A 19,152-nucleotide genomic window follows, 5' to 3' on the forward strand; every position below is an offset into this window, starting at 1 on the left:
TTTTCAGGAAGTAAAAGACACCCGCTGTTCATCCAGCTGTCTAATTCCTTACTGCAGGTGAGCCAGTTGTTCCTCTTGTTGATGCATTCTTTTCCCCTGGGCACCCAAGATGTTTAAAACCGAGTCACAGCCTGCTGAGTCCATTCTTCGCCAGTTTGTACTGTCGTACGGCTCAGGAACCGAGTGCTCAAATGCAAGACTCATCACAGTGGAATCAGGTTTAAGGCTCCTTTAATGCAATCCAGGGTCAAACACCAAAAACACAATCCAAGCAGAGGTACCTAAAACAGAGGAAGGTCCAAAATCCAAGCTGGGTCAAAAACACTAGAAGGCTAAGTTTCAAGGTAAAGTAAGGCTGGACACAAAAGCCAAAGACAAACGGAAACTGCATCAGTGTGGAATAAATAGGCAGACGAACCAAGGAGGAGCATAAACCCTAGGTGGGGGGTGGCAGAGCCTGATTGCAGGAGGGAACGCAGGCAGTGAAGTTGCCTAAAATGAGACAAGAAATAAGTACAAAATAAAATAGTGAAAAGAACAGATGACGCACATAAAACCTTTAACCAACAGGACTGCCCCTGATAATACCGCTTTGTTGCAGCAGGCTACTTGCTGGCAGACGTGCTGCCACATCTCCCTCAACTCTCAAGGATTTTCCAAAAGGAAAATGTAAACTTCCTGTCCATCAAAGACCAGGTATATTAAAATAATTTATTCCTAGACTATTCAAAATGTAATCATTCTGCCTTATTCTATTTATAAATAAAACAATTGAGCATTATGTGACGGCCCTTATTAGCATTATGTGACGGCCCTTATTAGGTCCCAGTGACAATGACCTGCCTTAGGTCAATCAGAGAGGCAGTTGATGAACAGCTACCAGACTCATTCCTAGCCTGGCTCCATGAGGACCTGGATAACCCTGCTGGATTAGGTGCATTTAGCATCACGCATGAGGAAGAGAGGCAAAGGAGAGCCAGAGTCAGACCCCAGGTGGAAGAAACAAGGGAGGGTCTCTGGTCCCGCTTCAGCACTCAGGTGGGAGTCAGCTCTCCCCTGCAGTGAACCGGAGCCCACAGCTGGCAGACAGTGGCGAGCTGGAGCTGGCTGCCTTCACAACGTGTCAGGTTAGGTAACAAAACAATATAGAAGCTTTGAAAACCTTAAAGACTCAATCAGTCATCTAAAAATCTAAAGAGTATGTCATAGCTGCAAAGTTAGCTAGAGATTACCCTTTCAACCAAAGAGACAAGGAGAGCATTAATTAGACAAGCAACCAAGAAGCTCATAGTAAATCTGGAGGAACTGAAATGAAAATGCGTTTGTGATTGATTGGGAGGGTATAAAAACTGTAGTATTAGTCTACATGATAGGTAATTGCAAATGGGAGGAAAACTGTTCTATTGAACTTTTTATTATCCCCCTTTTTTTCTATTAAACCACACATATACTGTATACTGTTATTGAATTATCATCCAGCCCTTCATAGGAGACACAGTACACCTGCGGAACAGGTGGTGGGCTACTTCCAAAATGCTACTTGTGGCAGAAAACTGAAACTTTGCATCACCCTAAACTCTGTTTCCCTGCAAAGCGTCACGGTGGTGGCAGCATAATGCTGTGGGATGCTTGGCTCTAGCACGGATTGCAGCAGGACAGCAACCCTGACCGTACAACCAAAGCTACAAGGGAATGGTTTAGATTAAAGCATTCATGTGTCAGAATGACCCAATCCAAGTCCGGAGCCTAAATCAGTTCCTATATTTTGGAAAGACTTAAACATTGCTCCTCACAGATGTTCTCTGTCAAATCTAAAGTTTTAAATATTTAGTAAAAAAATGGGCATAAAATTCTTTCTCCTTCCAGATAATAGATATATTAAAGGCTAAGGTTGTAAAGTGACAGAACAAAAAAAGTTCAAGACATAGTTTTAAGTCTAAGTCAAACAGATCAAGTATAAACGTCCTCCTCTGTTTTCCTGAAATTGAGACATCCTGCTTCAACGATCTCTACAAACCAAAAGTTAATTTTGAACCTTGAACTTCACCAAGGAGCCACTTTGGGACTGTAAGCCACGAAGCTCAGTGGCCCAATCAACTTCCAGCTCACTGGTAATTACCTTCAAGGAAGCGTGCCTAAGCCAATACAGCTCTACAAACTCACTGAGCAAGAACAAAAAGGAATCAATTGGAACAACAAAAAAATTTACCTTCAAAGGGGGTTTTCAGCACTTACATGTACACTCAACTTTTCAAAGGCTGGAGTGAAGCAGAAGTAATATCTGGAAAGCACCATCAATGTGCGATAAATAAATGCATAACGTCCTATTGCTTTCTTTCCACTATATTCACAATTCTTACCATGTAGAATGAAATTGTATTTGCAGATATTTACACATAATAAACACTGTGCAACTATACTAGGCTGAAATGAAAGCACTGAGAACTGAAATTTAGAAATAATATATGATCTACCAGTGTTTTGTCTCTGTAGTCACTGCAATAAGAGGGAGAGCGACTGCCCAACAAGCCACTGGGATGCAGTTTGTTGTGTTAGACAGCGATATACACAAAGATGCTTTTATCATTCTAATGCTAACAAATCTCAACGTTGGTCTAAAACACCCTATTGACTGTCAGCGATTGTACAGGGGAAGTGGAGGGTGGATGCATCACTTGAGCGAAGGTAAATGGTAAAAGATGTAATGATGCATTATTAAGAGCTTCAGTGGTTGTTACAACCAAGACTTAAATGCACTCTGTGATTGAAATCAGACATCCAGCATTGTATGGGACCTTTTATCTCACCAATCTGACTAGACACTTCCTGTTTTAGGACAGTTAGGAGTACAATCATTTATATTTGCTAAACACTAGAAGAGGATTTTTTTTTTTTTAGTTTACACAAATTTCCTTACTGCTTGTAAAACTTGCCTTTCACATTTTAGGGTGTCTTTCCACGAGATTCTCCTGCCAGCTTACTAGAATTTAGCCCATTCCTGTGTATGATTCTGACCTTTCTGTTTGTGTGTTTCCACCAAACTCCTTCATCAGACTCATTAACTTCATCCAGCGCACCTGCCAGCTGCCTCCCACGCAGCACAATCAAGCTGAACACCTCCACCTTTTTCTCTACCTTACTCACCACAGACAGCGCCAGATTATCAAGTGCCTCAGCCAGTACATGTCCAGCATTTCTTTCCTGCCTGCCTGACTTGTTCTGATCATGGCTTTTTCATTTCCCCTCTCTGCATTGCCCCTGTCGGACTTCTACTGCACTTCCACTGATCTCTGGACCACAACTCTGATTCTGCATCCAGACCTAGGCAACCAGCTTAACCCACGGATTGGTACGCCTGTCTCTGCATGCCTGTTACCAACCCACGCCTGTCCCATGGAACCGGGTCTAGTCTCTGGTGGTCTGTCTAACTCTGTCACCACGATTAAAGCCAGCTCTCCTCTCGTTCATTGCCCTACCTGTTCGTTGGCTTCCCTGTACTCTAAAGGAACCACGAACCCCGCCTGGATTTTGAGATGGTTAGTAGCCTTATTTTTGAGTCTGTTAACAATCTCTGACATCTCAGCAACCCCTAACACTGCTCTCCTCCTCATCAGTGAGTCCTGTCTGTCCCACCGACAGATTCCAGTCTCTCTCCTAAAATATATTTCCTTCCTATGTCTGGCTGAAATGTTGGGTCCTCTGTCTTTTTCATTACATCTATTCCATGTAACATCATGTAACTGGCTAGGGTTTGCAGGTCTCCTTGCGCCCACTCACCTTTTAATAATAATAATAAACATTTAAACTCATAATTGTGGCTTAGTTCCCAACTAGTGCAGTTTGTTCCCCTTTATGTAATTTATTTTTATGAGGTGCACAAGTCCCATCCAGCAGTGTAATACCAACACAACAGGATGCTGCCAACCCTATTTTATAGTATGTTGGTTTTAGATTAATTGCTTACTGGCTTTCTTTTGTTTTGTTTTTTTGTCCACTAAATGCAACAATGAGCATTATGATCTAATGCTTTAGGTTCATCAGACAAGAGCATGGACTTTGTCGCTGCATGCATTTGCAAAATGTAATAAAAAAAAAGAAGATTTACAGCTTCTTTCACTCTTGAGTGGCCTCACGGTCCATGTTGGTGCAGAACTCTCAGTATAGTGACATTTTGTTGCCATGGTGCGATAAGGGATGTATAGACTGTCTTCTACATACATTGTTATGGGTAACATTTGCTCCAGGCTGAATAAAACGGAGGAGCTTGGAGACTCTGGCCAGGATTTAGAGAATCTATCAGGAGAGCAGCCTGTGTTTCACTGAGACGTGGCTAAAGGACTACATACCCAACAGTGACAGCAGCATCAGTGGCTTTCAGAGGACGCATGCAGATAGGGACACTAATGTGTTCAGTAAGAATAAAGGAAGGGGTCTGTCTCCCATTGTTAATAACAGAGGGTGTAACCCTGGTCGTGCGTAACTTCACTATGATCAATGGTGTAGCTGTTTACGCTCCACCCTCGGCACACGCTGATCTGCCCGTGACGTAACTCAAGATACTATAGAACGACTGGATTCTAAGGCCTGCTGGATTCCCCTCCTCCTCTGTCATGTTTGGCATCAGCTGTACCTAATATCTTAACAGCAAAAAAAAAAAATTAATCATCAATGGGTGGGGATCAAGGAAGGATTTATAGGTAGAAAGCCTCTCTTGGAAAAGCAAATAGGTTTGGCATAACTACAGCAGCCAGAGCATCAGTCTGCCGGCCATGAAGCTAGACAAGACAAGGAAAAAAAAGCTGGCACATCAGCTGCAGCAGGTTGGAGTGACACGGGTCTGACCGGGCATGAGAAAGATCACGGGCCTGGAGGAGGAGTGTGGAGTGTTGCCTGGGGGGGGAACCAGTAGCAGGGTTATGGGTTGAATGTCTCCTATAATCAATTTGACAGCTTCTCCCCTTCATGTCAGCGCCCCAGTGCTATTTACTAAGGGTGTAATGGTACGCTGAAATCACATCTCGGTTCCGTTCAGTTTCAATGAGGGGTCGGTTTGGTTCATAAATACTTAAATGTTTATTTTGAGGTGCCAAGTAAATAATATAATATTTGTATAGAAATAGCAGCAACCTATTTGGCTGATATTTTAGATAAACTGCTGTCTTTACAACAAATAAACCATTCTTACAAATTGTTAGTGTTTTATTTATGTCTATTTATGCTTTGGCCCAATCTGAGTTACCTGCTAAAGGTTGTTTAAATGCTGTGGTTATATGTCTTTGCAGCAAGCATCTTTTCTTCCTTGTAGAAGAGACATCATTCAGGTGATGTTGTTTTTAGTGCGTCAAAAAGTTACCCCGGGCTCACATTGCATATGGTGCAGTTCTGGTTGCGGCACCGCAAGGAACCCAGATGATTAAAAATCAGTGTGTCAACTCTTTTACATGCAGTTGCAAGTCCGGTTACCGAAGGCGGAGCAGCGCTGCAAAAAATTCCGCAAGAAGGAAGTTTGACCGGACGCCACAGCGGTCCCCGGATCAAGCTCCTGAATTTCACGAGCCAAACAGGAAACGTTGGGCGCTGGACAAGTTCCGGGGAATTTGAGCATAAAGTCAACCCACCAACTTACGCTAACTTGACTTGTGTAAACAAAACGGCAACACAGAAACATGAGGAAACATGTTTTGCCCTAACAATTAAAACCACATCTGTTTTTTAACGAATTAGGAGGGATAGCAACAGAAAGGACCATGAGAACCTGTTCTCGCTAGTCCCATATCCACAGCTGGAGCTGCAGCTGGCAGCAAACCAGAACTGGATCAGGACCGTCCACAACCCGCACCGTAGTCAGTGTGAGCCCGGGTTAAAGGTGTGCATGCTTGGGAGTAAAACCTTATTGAGACCGTCATGAGATGGCGTCCATGCTGAAACATGCATAGGAACTTTAGTTCTGCAGCGCTTAATTTCTTGCTAAAAATAAAATAAAATAATGTTATGTATATAAAAAAATAACCGGAAACGGTCCACAAATGGACTGCACTGGACATGCCATACCAGTACAGTTCAATGCACCCATGTGTACTGTTACATCCTGAGTACTTGCTCTATTCCCCCCTGACCCCCAAAAGAATCCAAGTCAAATGTGAAGGTGAACTTGTTAAACTGAAGCAGGGGAAAGCAGCTGGTCCTGAAAGCAAATAGTCCCAAACTTCTCAGGACCTTCCCCGGCCAACCTGTTCTTTACTGAGAAACCTCTTCAACCGAGCCTGAACCTACGGGGAATCCCTGCACAATGAAAACCATGTTTTATAGTTCCTGTCCCCAAAAAGGGACCTGATCAATTTCAGGAACAAGGGGAACACACTGTCTCCACTCACTATTCAATGCATGGAGGTTTGTATCCAGCTACAGGTACCTGGGCGTGCAGCTGGATGACTAGCTGGACTAATCTAGACACATGGAGACAGACTGCACTTTTTGTACAGTCTGCTCAGTTTGACTGTACTGATGTTGACGGATAAATCCTTTTAAATATTCATTAATTAATGAATATTTGTGAACAAGAGCAAATCATTTATCGACTGCAGGGTTGTGAAGAAGCAAGTCCCTATATCCAGAAGTCAGTGGGCTACTACTTCGGATAGATTTGGATTTGGACACACTTTTTTGTCACACATCAGAACTATGTAGCTCAGCCAATCCTTGTATGAATACAAATGACTGGATTTCTCAGCGCTTCAACCTTGAAAGAGCCCCAAGACAGGGCTGTCCACTCTCTCTTTCACAGCTTTTCTTTGAGAGGCAATAACCTTCATAAATAAGTTCTTAACAATTTCAGACTACTTTTGTCAATTGAGGAAAAAAATTAAAAGGCTCTTCCTATCTCCTCTCATATTCACCTCTTTTCAATCATCCTTTACAGATTTGAAATGAACCAGATACCTGGCTATCTGTAACAGGATGAATGCGCTGACACATTTATGCAATAACATAAAAAATACTAAAAGAAGACCTCATGACCTTATAGGAAGAATGTCTGCAATTAAAATGATTGTACTCCCTATAATAAACTATATCATCTTTATGATCCCAGTCAAACCACCCAAGACTTCAAAGGCTTAGATTCTATCACATCAACTTTTTATGGACATCTAAACCTCAATGCATAAGTTTAACATCGTAACAAAAGACTGGACGCTTAGGAGGAGTGAAACTTCCAAACTTTTATAAATACATTGTGATTGATTGTATACATTTTGCTATGTTTATGAAAATCCCAACTGCGTATGTCTTCTGATCAATATAATTTGTTATTTTCTCATCCAAGTCAATTAATGCCATATTTGTTGATCTGTTTGCTCTAAAACAATGTTGGTTTCTGTTAATATATGGGTTCATTAACAATTTGTCTCTTCTGGCAGTGAACAGTTTTCCCATTATTTTTGAGAACTGTGAGAGAAGAGAAGCGCCACCAAGGATTTACATGAAAAATCCTTGGTGGCGAAAAATAGAGAAAAATAGATAAAAAATAAGGAAATTAGATAAAAAAAGAAATATTACAAATGACTGAGTAAATCACAATTTATATTATGTTATCATTATTATATATTTTCTGTCTTTCCATGATGGTAAGTGAGGCCTGGGCTCACTTACCTCCCCTGACTGCACGTCTCTGCTATAACCTATAATCCAACACACCTCCTCCATTCTTATTTTTCCTTCTCTTGTAATTTAGTCGATATCCATCTACTTAGTAACACATGTCCAAAATGTATTGGAGATGTACCTGATGACTATCTACAGTGGTGTGAAAAAGTGTTTTCCCAATTTCTTATTCTTTTGCATGTTTTTCACACAAGTGCTTCAAGGCATCAAACAAATTTAAATATAAAGACAGCACAAGCTTTTAAATGAGGGGTTTTATTATAAAAAGGAGAAAAGAAAATCCAAACCTGCATGGCCCTGTGTGAAAACGTGATTCCTCCATAAACCTAATAACTGGTTGGACCGCCCTTAGCAGCAACAACTGCAATCAAGCGTTTGCGACAACTTGTAGTGAGTCTTTTCCAGCGCTGTATGACTTTTGGCACAATCATCTTTACAGAATTGTGTTAATTCAGCCACATTTGAGGGTTTTTTAATCATCCCACAGCATCTCAATTGGATTCAGGTCAGGACTTTGACTAGACCACTCCTACGTCTTAATTTTGTTTTTCTTCAGCCATTCAGAGGTAGACTTGCTGGTGTGTTGTGGATCATTGTCCTGCCGCAGAACCCAAGTTGGTTTCAGCTTCAGCAACACCAACAGATGGCCGGACCTTCTCCTTCAGGAGTTTTTGGTAGACACAGATTCATGGCTCCATTTATCACAGCAAGTCTTCCAGGTCCTGCAGCGGCAAAGCAGCCCCAGACCATCACACCACCACCACCGTGTTTTACTGTTGCTATGATCTTCTTGTTCTGAAATACGGTGTTACTTTATTGTCTGATCTAACGGGAAAGTTCAACTTTTGACTCATCAGTCCATAGAATATTTTCCCAAAAGTCTTGAGGATTATCAAAATGTGTTCTGGAAAGATTGAGATGAGTCTTAACGTCCTTTTCACTCAGCAGAGGTTTTCTCTTGGACTTCTACCACACAGGCCATTTTGGCCCCGTCTCTTTCTGATGGTGGAGGCATGAACTCTGACCTTAACTGAGGCATGTCAGGCCTGCAGTTCTTTGGCTGTTGTTGTGGGATCTTTTGTGACCTCTTGGTCTTGAGTCGTCGCTGCGCTCTTGGGGTAATTTTGGTCGGCCAGCCACTCCTGGGAAGGTTCACCACTGTTCCATGTTGTCTCCATTTGTGGATGACTGCTTTCACTGTGGTTCCCTGGAGTCCTGAAGCTTTAGAAATGGCTTTGTGGCCATTTGTTATGTAGCCATTGAGGATCTTTTGGTGGACTTCACTTTGTCAGGCAGGTCCCGTTTAAGTGATTTCTTGATTGAGGACGTGTGTGGCAGTAATCAGGTCTGGTGGTGGCCAGAGAAGGTGAACTCAGGAGTGATAAAGCACAGTTATGATTTAATGGGGTGGCGTAGTTCACTTTTTCACACAGGCCATGTGGATTTTGGTTTCTTTTTCTCGTCAAATAAACATGCAAGCATATCGAGTTTTTTTATTATTATTATTATCTTTTTTTTTTTTTTTAAGGTTGGCGAGGTGGTAGCGTGAGTTTGGTGAGACGGCCGCCTCTCCAAGATAGCGCTGCAGGAAGCCTGATGTTCATACTTTCACTGTGTTAGTCATTGTTTTTACTGCCGTTTTTTTGACTTTTCGTTGCGTTCGCCTGTCTGCTAAACTCAAAACAACCGCGCCTGGCTTGACGGAGAAACCAGAGCAGCTGAGCATCTTTATGACAGTGCACTTTTACTTTCGCCCTCTGGGGGGAGCCTCGCTGGAAAATCAACTCTGGTTGCATAGTATACCTTTAACTTGCTCAGACGAAGTCTGGATTAAGCTGCGATTTACTGTATGATGCTCAGCGGTCTATGTCCAATAGCAATTTATTAAAAAAATATTTGTGTTGATTGTTTTTATAGATTTTAAGAGGCTGCCACCTTTTTGTATCTTGCAGAACTGCTACATTTTCATAACTCTGCAGGGCACATAGGTCTGCTAAAATTAGGCTGCAGACCAGAGGTAACTGAGGCTGCTATTAGGTTTTGGACCAGAGTGCCATGGCAAATCAAATCTGAACCAACCCTGGAGATGTTTAAGTCTTAATTTTTAAACACATGCTATTTCTAGGAACAGTGTGTAGAGTAGGTGACCGTGTACAGAGGAACAACAAACATCATGAAGATGTCCTGGGTTTAACTCTGAGCCTGGGCCCTTAAATACATGTCTTTATCCTCTACTTCTTGCCTCCTTTTATATATCTGCTAAACTGTTAAATAAGTCTCTCATGCCACAAAAAACACAAATAAATTAAAGAATAAACACACCTTTCATAAAAGGACTTCAGTTGAGCTGAAGTCCTTTTATGTTTGCTTATTGTATGTTTTTTTGCTTAATCATATCCTTTTTGAAGTCTGTTTGGACCTTGCTTTTGCACACAGTTATTTTTTATATAATTGTATTTGTGCCTTTATTGGTCGATTCAGCAGTTTGGTCAAATTCTGTTTGTTTTTATAAGCATTATGAATAAAGACTGATGTGGGTTGGGTTCAGACACGCATCCACCAGAACCTTTATTGGTTTATTGCAGATTAAGGACACACAACGTTGAATGAGTGAAGTGATGCTATGCTCCAAGTCTCTTAAAAACATGAAACTGAATCATGGCTTTAGAGTTTGCATGTTCTCATGTACAGACATAAGGGTTTTTTTCCCCCCAGGGAAATCTGTCTTCTTTTTATAGTACTAGAATGCACGTAAAAGCTCATTTTTAGTCCTGTTCCATCAACCACGTTTTTGAAAAAAGTGAAAGTTGAATCAATGAGCAGATTTTTATTTAAAGCTGCACTGGCTTTGTCTTTGGCTTTGTTCATCAGTGACAGTAGCCGGTGGACTTTCAGCCCAGTTGAATGTGACATTATTTAGTCAAAGCTCTGTATGTGTCTTTGGCTGTTGTGTCAGGGCTGCAGGCAGATGTAAAGTGTGAAATAACATGGGGTTTGCCAAAGCTTCTGTCATCTTAACTGATTACTATTCCTCCATCTGGAGCTTCGTCACGTGGCAAGGATCCAGTGGAGAAAGGATGTGGGCATAACAATCCTGCTGTGTAACGGAGAGCTTCACATAACTACATTCGGATTCACTATCAGATGAGTCGCTCTGAAATATTTGGAGTTCTAATATTGGTGTATTTTAAAGTAAGGGCGTCTTAGGTTAATAACAGGCCCACTTAAAGATTGCCAACCCCTTTTTTCATCTGTACACCATGTTAAGGTTTGAGTGTACCCTCAATAATTTATAGAGCTGCTAATGGTGATTTACTCAAAAATGTTATTGAAAGCTACCTTGCATTTGCCTTTACCCGCAACCTACACTGTAGATTCAATCAATAGTAACTAATAATGAACACTAATTCAAATATGGCCCCCATTCACACATTACCACAATTCAAGAACCTATGAATGAAGTTGTGTCTCTAACCACTAACTTAGAGGAAACAATCCATCATTTTCTGGTTGAGAACCATGACCTCAGACTTAGAGGAGCTGGATTTTATTCCAACCGCTTCACAATCCACTCCAAAGCCGGCTGAAGGTCATGGTGTGAAGACGCACATAGGACCAAATCAAACTACAAAAGGGAAAGACGCAACCCTGAGGTTTGTACACTAGACCTCCATCTCTTCATGATCTTGCCCTGAGATCCTGGCCATGAACATCACAAACAGGATCAGGCTTTGCTCCAGGCCAACACATACTAAGAAAAGAACTTGACTTTGTGCCAACAATGCTTGACGCAGGACTTGTTTTGGCTATAAATTAACCTTATAGCCCTTATAAAAGCCGACCCCTATGTTTTTGAGGCAACCCAACAAACCCCTGGAGGCAACAGAGTCATGAGCCTTCTCCAGATCCATAAAACACAAGTGAACCACAACAACAAACTCCATTGCACTCTGTAAACAAGGGCCGCTAGTGCCTCAAAGTCTTGAAAAAAAAACCCAACAACCTTTAATTTGTAAAACAGAGGTTGAAAATATTTGGTACATTCACTAGCTACTTTTTAGGTACAGCTGTTTAGTTGCTTGTTAAACCAAATAGCATATCAGCCAGTTACATTACCGGAGCCTAATGACTTTTGCTATCTAGATATTGTGAAGAGAACTTTCTGCAGTTTAAACTGAGCATCAAAATAGGGTAAAAAGTGGGTTGAAGTGTCAGATGGAGTTCGATTATTTCAGAAACCGGTGCTCTATTGGGATTTCCACACACAAACATCTCTTGGGTTTACAGAGAGCGGTCAGAGAAAGAAGATATCCTGTGAGCATGTAAAACATCGAGAAAAAAAAAATGCACGAGACAACACCAGGTGCCACTTCAGGAAATAGATTTCAGCTGTAACATTCAGACATCAGGTACAGCAGTTGGCCTGAAACCATGAGCCTACATCTCATGTTTGTTTTTAGTCGTGGCAGATGGCCGTTCACACTGAGCCTGGTTCTGCTGGAAGTTTATTCTTGTTCAAGGGGAGTTTTTCCTCCACCGTTGCTACATTCATGCTCAGTATGAAGGATTACTGCAAAGCCATCGACAATAAAGACAACTGTCCACTGTGGCTCTATGATGTTTCACGAGGAGTGAATGCTGCTTGTTAAAGATTCAATGCAATCTGCTGAGTTTCTGTTAGACGGGAAACTTTTTGACCAATCTGTCTGTATGATTTCATTGATTTTGACTTTGTAAAGTGCCTTGAGATGACATGTTGTTAATTACCGCTATACAAATAATAAAATCTATCTTGCCTTGTATAAATGGTTCAGGCTGCTGCTGCTTGTGGTTTAATAATATGGGGAGCATTTCGTTGCCATAATTTGGCCTGAGTACTGTTGCCGACCATGTACATCAATTTAGGGGCGGTGTACCCATGTTTTTAAAGGCTACTTCCAGCAGGATAATTCATGTGATGAAGCTCACATCAAGTTTCTTGGCAATGATAATGATTCACTGTACTCCAATGGGATCCACAACCCCCTGATCCGAAACCAATAGGACACCCTTGGGATGTGCAGGCATGTGATAAACCCTTAGTGGTGCAAGAGCACTTGCCCTTTTGCCCTGGATGAGAAGAATGCTCTGCTGCATTTTTTTCCTCCCATTCATCAATATTTAAAAACAACAATTAATCTCTTTTCGTCATCAACCCCCCCCCCCCCCCCCCCCTTACATTTGACGGGCATTTATTTGAGTTCTTGCAAGAATTTTGTAGACCTGATCTACAGCACCTAGCCCCTCCCCTGCTCCTCTATTTGGAGGTACGCAGAGATCTCAGCCTGAGCACCAGGCCAAAATTTTGAGCCGTCACACTTCTCCTATGAGCCGTAGCATCTGACACATAGGTAATGTTGGTGTTTGTGGAATCCCTAGAGTTGTTTGGTGCACATTTAACCATGACACTTAGTTAATATTACAGTGCTGCTGAAAACATTATGGGGCTTCTGGCTTGACGGTTCCTGCAAAAAAGGAGGTGGAGATTTAGGTGTCACACCTGATGGAAATGCTGCTGCCTTTTTTCGCACAAAGAGCATCTATTCATAACACATAGCCTACACGTTTTACAGATTTGAAATCACTTGACAGAGATATATATTACTAAAAAGCACAGAGTATGGACCCGGTTTGTCTGTTTTTTGGCCTGGTATTCATTTATTTATACTTGATACTTTGAGTTACCCTGTGTTAAACAAAAATAAAGTTCTACTGTGTGTTTTCATGAAAAAAATGGTGATATGTGCCCTTTTATTGGCATGAGCACATGCCCACAAAATATCCTCTGTGTGTGTGCCCAGGGATGTGTCAGAACACGAGATTATAGCATCATGGACGTGAAGCTGACACGTCTGCACCGACCAGATCATGGCATCATGTTAAGGTGGACCGAAATCTCTAAGCAATCTTTCTGACACCTTGTTGAATAAATGCCAAAAATAATTAAGGCACTTCTGAAGGGAAAAGGGGGTGCTACATGATACTTTCAAGGTGTACCTAATAAAGTGTCCAGTGTGTGTTCATACTTGAACAAATGTTGACTTTTTATTTTTGCATGTTATTCATCATATCTATTTGTTTGCATGTTAAAAAAAAATCTTGGACAATAATTTCTAAATCTTACCAATGATTCACGCTTAATATTAATGTATGCGTTTTTACCAAATTTAGAATCCAATCAGATTGTTGTTTAGGAATAATTACACAGGAAAAAACAACAACATCTGATATCACAATGAGCCCCCGTCTAACAGCCCCGACAGTTTATGGTTTTTGTACTCCTGACTGACTTAAGCGGTGCGCAATTTTACATTTATTCCAGAAACCAGGAATAAACCGAAGAAAATTCTTTGAATGTTTTCATCAACAGGTTGGTGACACGTATCCAATCTCAGTCAAGACAAGCAGACACCCACAACGCTACATTGGTCACCTACGTTTTAAATTTAAGTGACAACATGCATGCCCAAATATTTCATCCACAGAACAGAGAGCTGCTTTTACTTGACCGAATGTGTCATTGTTGCAACCTGTAAATTAGATTATAAAAAAAACTGATTTGCCAGGCGATTCCCAAATCCAAGAGAGAAAATAATGATAATAACTCTTTCAAACTGATCAAACAAACAAACAAACAAAAATTTAAATCGTGTCTACTTACTTAAAACCAGCAGGTAGCATCCCGCGCCGATGTCCAGCGCCGGTGACAACGCAGAGGCGTAAATATCCATTGGAAATGTTAAAAAAAAGACAGGTGTTTTTTTTTATTATTAGAAAAGAAGGGTCCTCATGTGATATTTAAGTGGATGTGTGCCGCTGCAGCCGGTGCTGGTGCGCTCCGCTGTCGCATCCATCTGTCCGCACGCAGGGATCGCGGAGACAGAGACGGCAGCCGTGCGCCCACGTAGCGGGATGCAAACAGGGAGATCGTGCGTAAAAGGGCAGCGGTGCCGTCCGAAGTCTGAAGCAATCCCGGTTCCGCCGGGTGACATAACCTTCAGGAGGAGGAGGGACAAGTTGGAAGGGTGGGGAAAAGCTTCGCTATTCCCACGGAAACCACTGTCAGGGGCAAGGAAACTATTAGAAGTGAGTCAGTGATGAGAAGAGGAGGGCTGTCCCGACGCGCAAACGATATTTGCGACTGCTTATGCCGCCCCCTCCCTCCATAGACAACCTGAAACCCAAGGGCGACAATCCCACAGGAATGTCTAACAAATACAACAGTTAAAATATCAATAAAATTTACATTTATTTTCACAAAGGCCTTCCAAATAAGGGAAACTCAAATAGATGCATCACACACAGTCACGTAGGTAAAGCATTTTAATTTGATGGCCAGTCAAGCAAAATCACATCATGATCATTAGATCAGGTATTGAAACACAACACAGTTTATGCCAAGGGTATCTTCCCAGAATTGTTAAATGGGCTTCAGGGTCCTCCAAATGCTACATTTGGTTCTACTGCTTGTGGGCTCCTTCTGAAATACTGTTTCCTTTCACTAAGCTCTCCAATGATGTGGTTGTATAACCAATATTTTGCATAGTATTGACCTTTTGGGGCTTATGCTCCTTGTGGAGGTTGGTGGTTTTCCCCTGTAACGTCCCATAATATTTCCGTCAAGGTATGTGAGGGTGTTGCTGGAAAAATAGTGCAGATAGGACCTCGGAAGCCGCATAAGTTTTTAAATGAAAAACAAAAATAATGCAAAACCAGGAAGCTTATGGCGGGGAAGGAGTGGGAAAACATTACAGCTCAGGTGGAAATATCAGGGGAGAACTGAGGAACATCAGTTGAGATAAATGAAACAAATGAGCTGAGGAGAGGAGAGCAATGTAATGAAGGGAAACACAGGAAATATAACACAGAATGAACTAAGAACAAAATTCACAAAAGAACTAAAATACGGACAACCGCCGAAAGATAAATACTACAAGGGCATAAGATAGGAACATAGAATGATCTAGGAATCTTAACGAACAAGTCAAAATTACATCCACGGAAGAAAATCAACACACAGATAGGGATTGTGACAATTTATATATTAAAAGGCTTTTTCAATTGGTTTATGGCAGTGGTCCTTAATTCTGGTCCTCGAGGACCGGTGTCCTATAACTTTAATTTGTTCCTCTGCTTCTACAGAACTGAGTCAAATAATGAGGTCGTTAGCAGGAATCTGGAGAACTTGACTGCATACTGAGGAGGAAATTCAACCATTTGATTCAGGTGTGTTGGATCAGCTGTACATCTAAATGTTCCAGGACACCGGCCCTTGACGACCACAACTGAGGACCACCGGTTTATGGCATATTTTGGGTAGTATTCCAATTTTCTGAGAAACTGAATTTAGCCTTTTCATTGGCGTTTGTTTATATCATTTAAATTAACAAAGAATAAATGCTTGGAAAATGTTACCGTGTGTAACAACTCTATATCAGCGGCACTTTGAAATTCATTACTGTATTATTAACTTTTTTAAGGCTGCAATTACCCTTGTTGTCTGTGCATATTGTTCTCCCACAGTTTGCAGTCAATCAACTTTACGATAGCATGGTTGGATATAGCACTTAATAAATAGCAAGCTTTTTTGGCAATTACCTTTTGCGGTTTACCCTTTTTGTGGACTTGTCCATTTCTGTTTGTTGGTCAACCATCTAGTGGGCACTCTTCTGATTGTGCAGGCCATAATATAACATTTATTCTAATAAAAACCCTTTCTAAAATTGGTTGTAAAGAATTAAGCACGTGATAGCCCCATATTGATGGTCCAAGCACATCTGGCTGTCATATTTTGTTTGATTAAGAAAAGGAAAATATGTTCTTCCTTTTACATTTTAAAATGAAAACATGTGTTTTCTTCTGAATCAAATAACTTGTTGGTGATAGGCTTCACATTCTGGAAATAGTTGTAAACCGTCATGACATTGTACCTCTATGAGCGTTTTACTCGATGTACTCAAAACTGTGTTAACACCAGAAAAAGTAAAAACTATCCAGGGGTCATGGAATGTTGTCAATTCATTTCAAATAGTTTTGGGCTTTATGGTTCCAGATGCTTTATATAGATAATCATTTCAGATATTTCCTTGACCCCGGAGGGCACCATAACAACTCTGTGGTCATGTTAAAGCTTCCGGTATCAGGATGTGCAGGCTTATACAGACTCAATGGGAAGATTTAGGCGAAATTTAGACGTAAACCTAGTCCACATGAAGATGAACACAGTAAATTTTCATTAACAAGAAAAAACAGGCACACATCAGAAGATGCAGCACCACTGGTGCTGTGACAGGTTCCCCCAACATTCACTTGCAATGACGACACCATTCACAAAGTTGTCCCTGCCACTTCTGGATCTTTTCCATAACTTTCTTTGGACTGCGTCTTTGGTCCTCTGTAGCGATTTGGAGCTCATGGTTGTAGAAGAGGAGAAGTGGATTAAGCAGGAACCACCATAAGAAAGCCAAAACCAAACGCCGCCATGTTGTTATCTTTGGTGACACATGGTTGTGGCAACAGCAAGGTGTGGGGATGCTTTTTGTGAGCAGGGACAGGGAAACTGGTCAAAACAGGGCAATCCAGGAAAGAAAATATGTTAGAGGCTTAAAAAAAATCTGAAGGGCTGTAGTCCTCTCCCTGTATACAGGTTAATACATGGCCCCTAAAAGGTTTGCTCACTCGCTTTAGTCCTGTTGGTTTGTACTCATTTTGACACCACATGCATGCCACACTTTTCAGATTTTTGGACTGAAAAATGATGCATTTTCTGTCCACTTCACAACTGTGTCCTTTTTGTGTCACATAAAGTGCCATTAAACTGGATTAGAGTTTGTGGCTGTAGGATGACAACATGAAAAACAGGATTTTGCTATTTTGTCTTTATTCCTGCAATGCCCGATCAAACAAGATCATGTTTTGCGTCAGTGTGGATTTAAACGGGATTAAGTTCAATCCTCGCCAACCCCGAATTCATGCAGTCTTGAAGTAAGTCTTTTTTTTTTTGCTCTTGCTTTTAGGTTTGTCATTAACAACAGGGTGCCTCAATAATATGTAGCTTCTCACCAGCACGTTGTTTACCCAGATGGAGCCAGTGTGTGTGAGAAAGGAACTGAACGGGAGTTTTGGCCCGTGGCTCCCGAGAGTCCAAACATGTCTTTCAGCAGTGACGTGATTTCACTACTGACAAGTTTAAGAGGGGGACTTGGTTGTAAATAATGAGGGTTCTCAATAAATTATCTATGACCCAAGTGCAGAGAAGGAGAGAGATGATTAAACTGCCACTAAAACATTGTTCCGTTTTCCAGTTCACTGCATACCAGTATGAATTTTATCATGCGCCGTAATAAGAACTTCCCTCAGGGGTTATTTAGTGTAATTTTCTGTACAAACTAACTTTTGTTTACATGGTAGAGTTGCACACACATGTCAAAAGAAATACACCCCAGGGAGGAGATGTTAGAGTGGCTCATTTAGCTGTCTGAAACTATAAAGACATGAATACTTATGTGTTTTCTTTTGCTCTATGTTTGGATTTTGGCTGGGTTAATGCAAAGCACATCACACAAGATCAGATCAGATCAGATCAGATGAGAAGAGACGTCCTGGTGGGGACGAGTTGGCTGAAGCAGGTGAACAGGTGACCAGAGTTGACAATGTAATTACTGGCAGCAGGTGGAGTTGATGTGGGCCAATTGACTAGTGGCTGAGCTGATTAGACAGTGGCTGGTGGCTGAGAGGTGACAAGCAGATAAGAAAAGTCCAGAAAAATCCAAAATAAACAAACAACAACCTAAATCATGAGATACTGTTACAATGTAATTATCTGAAAACCTTTTAAACAGTATTTTTTGTCTCAAATGGACCTAATTGGGGCACAAAATGAAGGAACCTCCATAGGTCAAAAGAGGTTGCTGAAAGTTTTAGTAATAGTAATATCATCTTTATTGTCATTGAAACATACATTACAACAAAATTTGTTCTCTGCTTTTAACCCATCACCCTTGGGGAGCAGTGGGCTGCCATGTGCGGCGCCTGGGAAGCGTTCTGGGGTTAAGGGACTTGCTCAGGGACCCAGAGTGCAGAGTGCTGGGGATCGAACTGGGTACTTGCATCCTTCCCTGTGTGCAAGCACACTGCTCTAACCACTAGGCCAACACTCCCCATACAGCAAGATGCAGCTCGGTAGGCAATTTGGGGTTAAGTGCCTTGCCCAGGGGCACATCAACATGTGGCAAGGGGAAGCTGGAATCAAACCCACAACCTTCTGATTGCCAGATGACTACTCAACCCATCAAGCCACAGTCACCCTTTACTCTGCCTCTGATTTGGAAATATAACTAAAGATGGTATGTCATAATAGTTACATAGTTCCTATATAAAAAATCTGTCAAATAGAAGATACAACTAAAACTGAGCTGTCCAAAACCCAATTGACCTTTTTGTATCTATCAG

At 41.4% G+C, this 19,152-nt stretch overlaps 1 protein-coding gene across 1 annotated transcript in view; it reads right to left on the minus strand.

Annotated features, from left to right (window-relative positions):
• LOC105929042 (opsin-5-like) overlaps nt 1-14,768 on the minus strand; it is a 36,055-nt gene extending 21,287 nt beyond the window's left edge. The window contains exon 1 of the mRNA XM_012866641.3: nt 14,363-14,768. Within this exon, the coding sequence (XP_012722095.2) occupies nt 14,363-14,432 (70 nt within the window). The 5' untranslated portion in view covers nt 14,433-14,768. The remainder of the gene's footprint in view (nt 1-14,362) is intronic.
• Between the last annotated feature and the right edge of the window lie 4,384 nt (nt 14,769-19,152).

The sequence above is a fragment of the Fundulus heteroclitus genome, chromosome 15, assembly GCF_011125445.2.
Source record: "Fundulus heteroclitus isolate FHET01 chromosome 15, MU-UCD_Fhet_4.1, whole genome shotgun sequence".
Classification (NCBI taxonomy): domain Eukaryota; kingdom Metazoa; phylum Chordata; class Actinopteri; order Cyprinodontiformes; family Fundulidae; genus Fundulus; species Fundulus heteroclitus.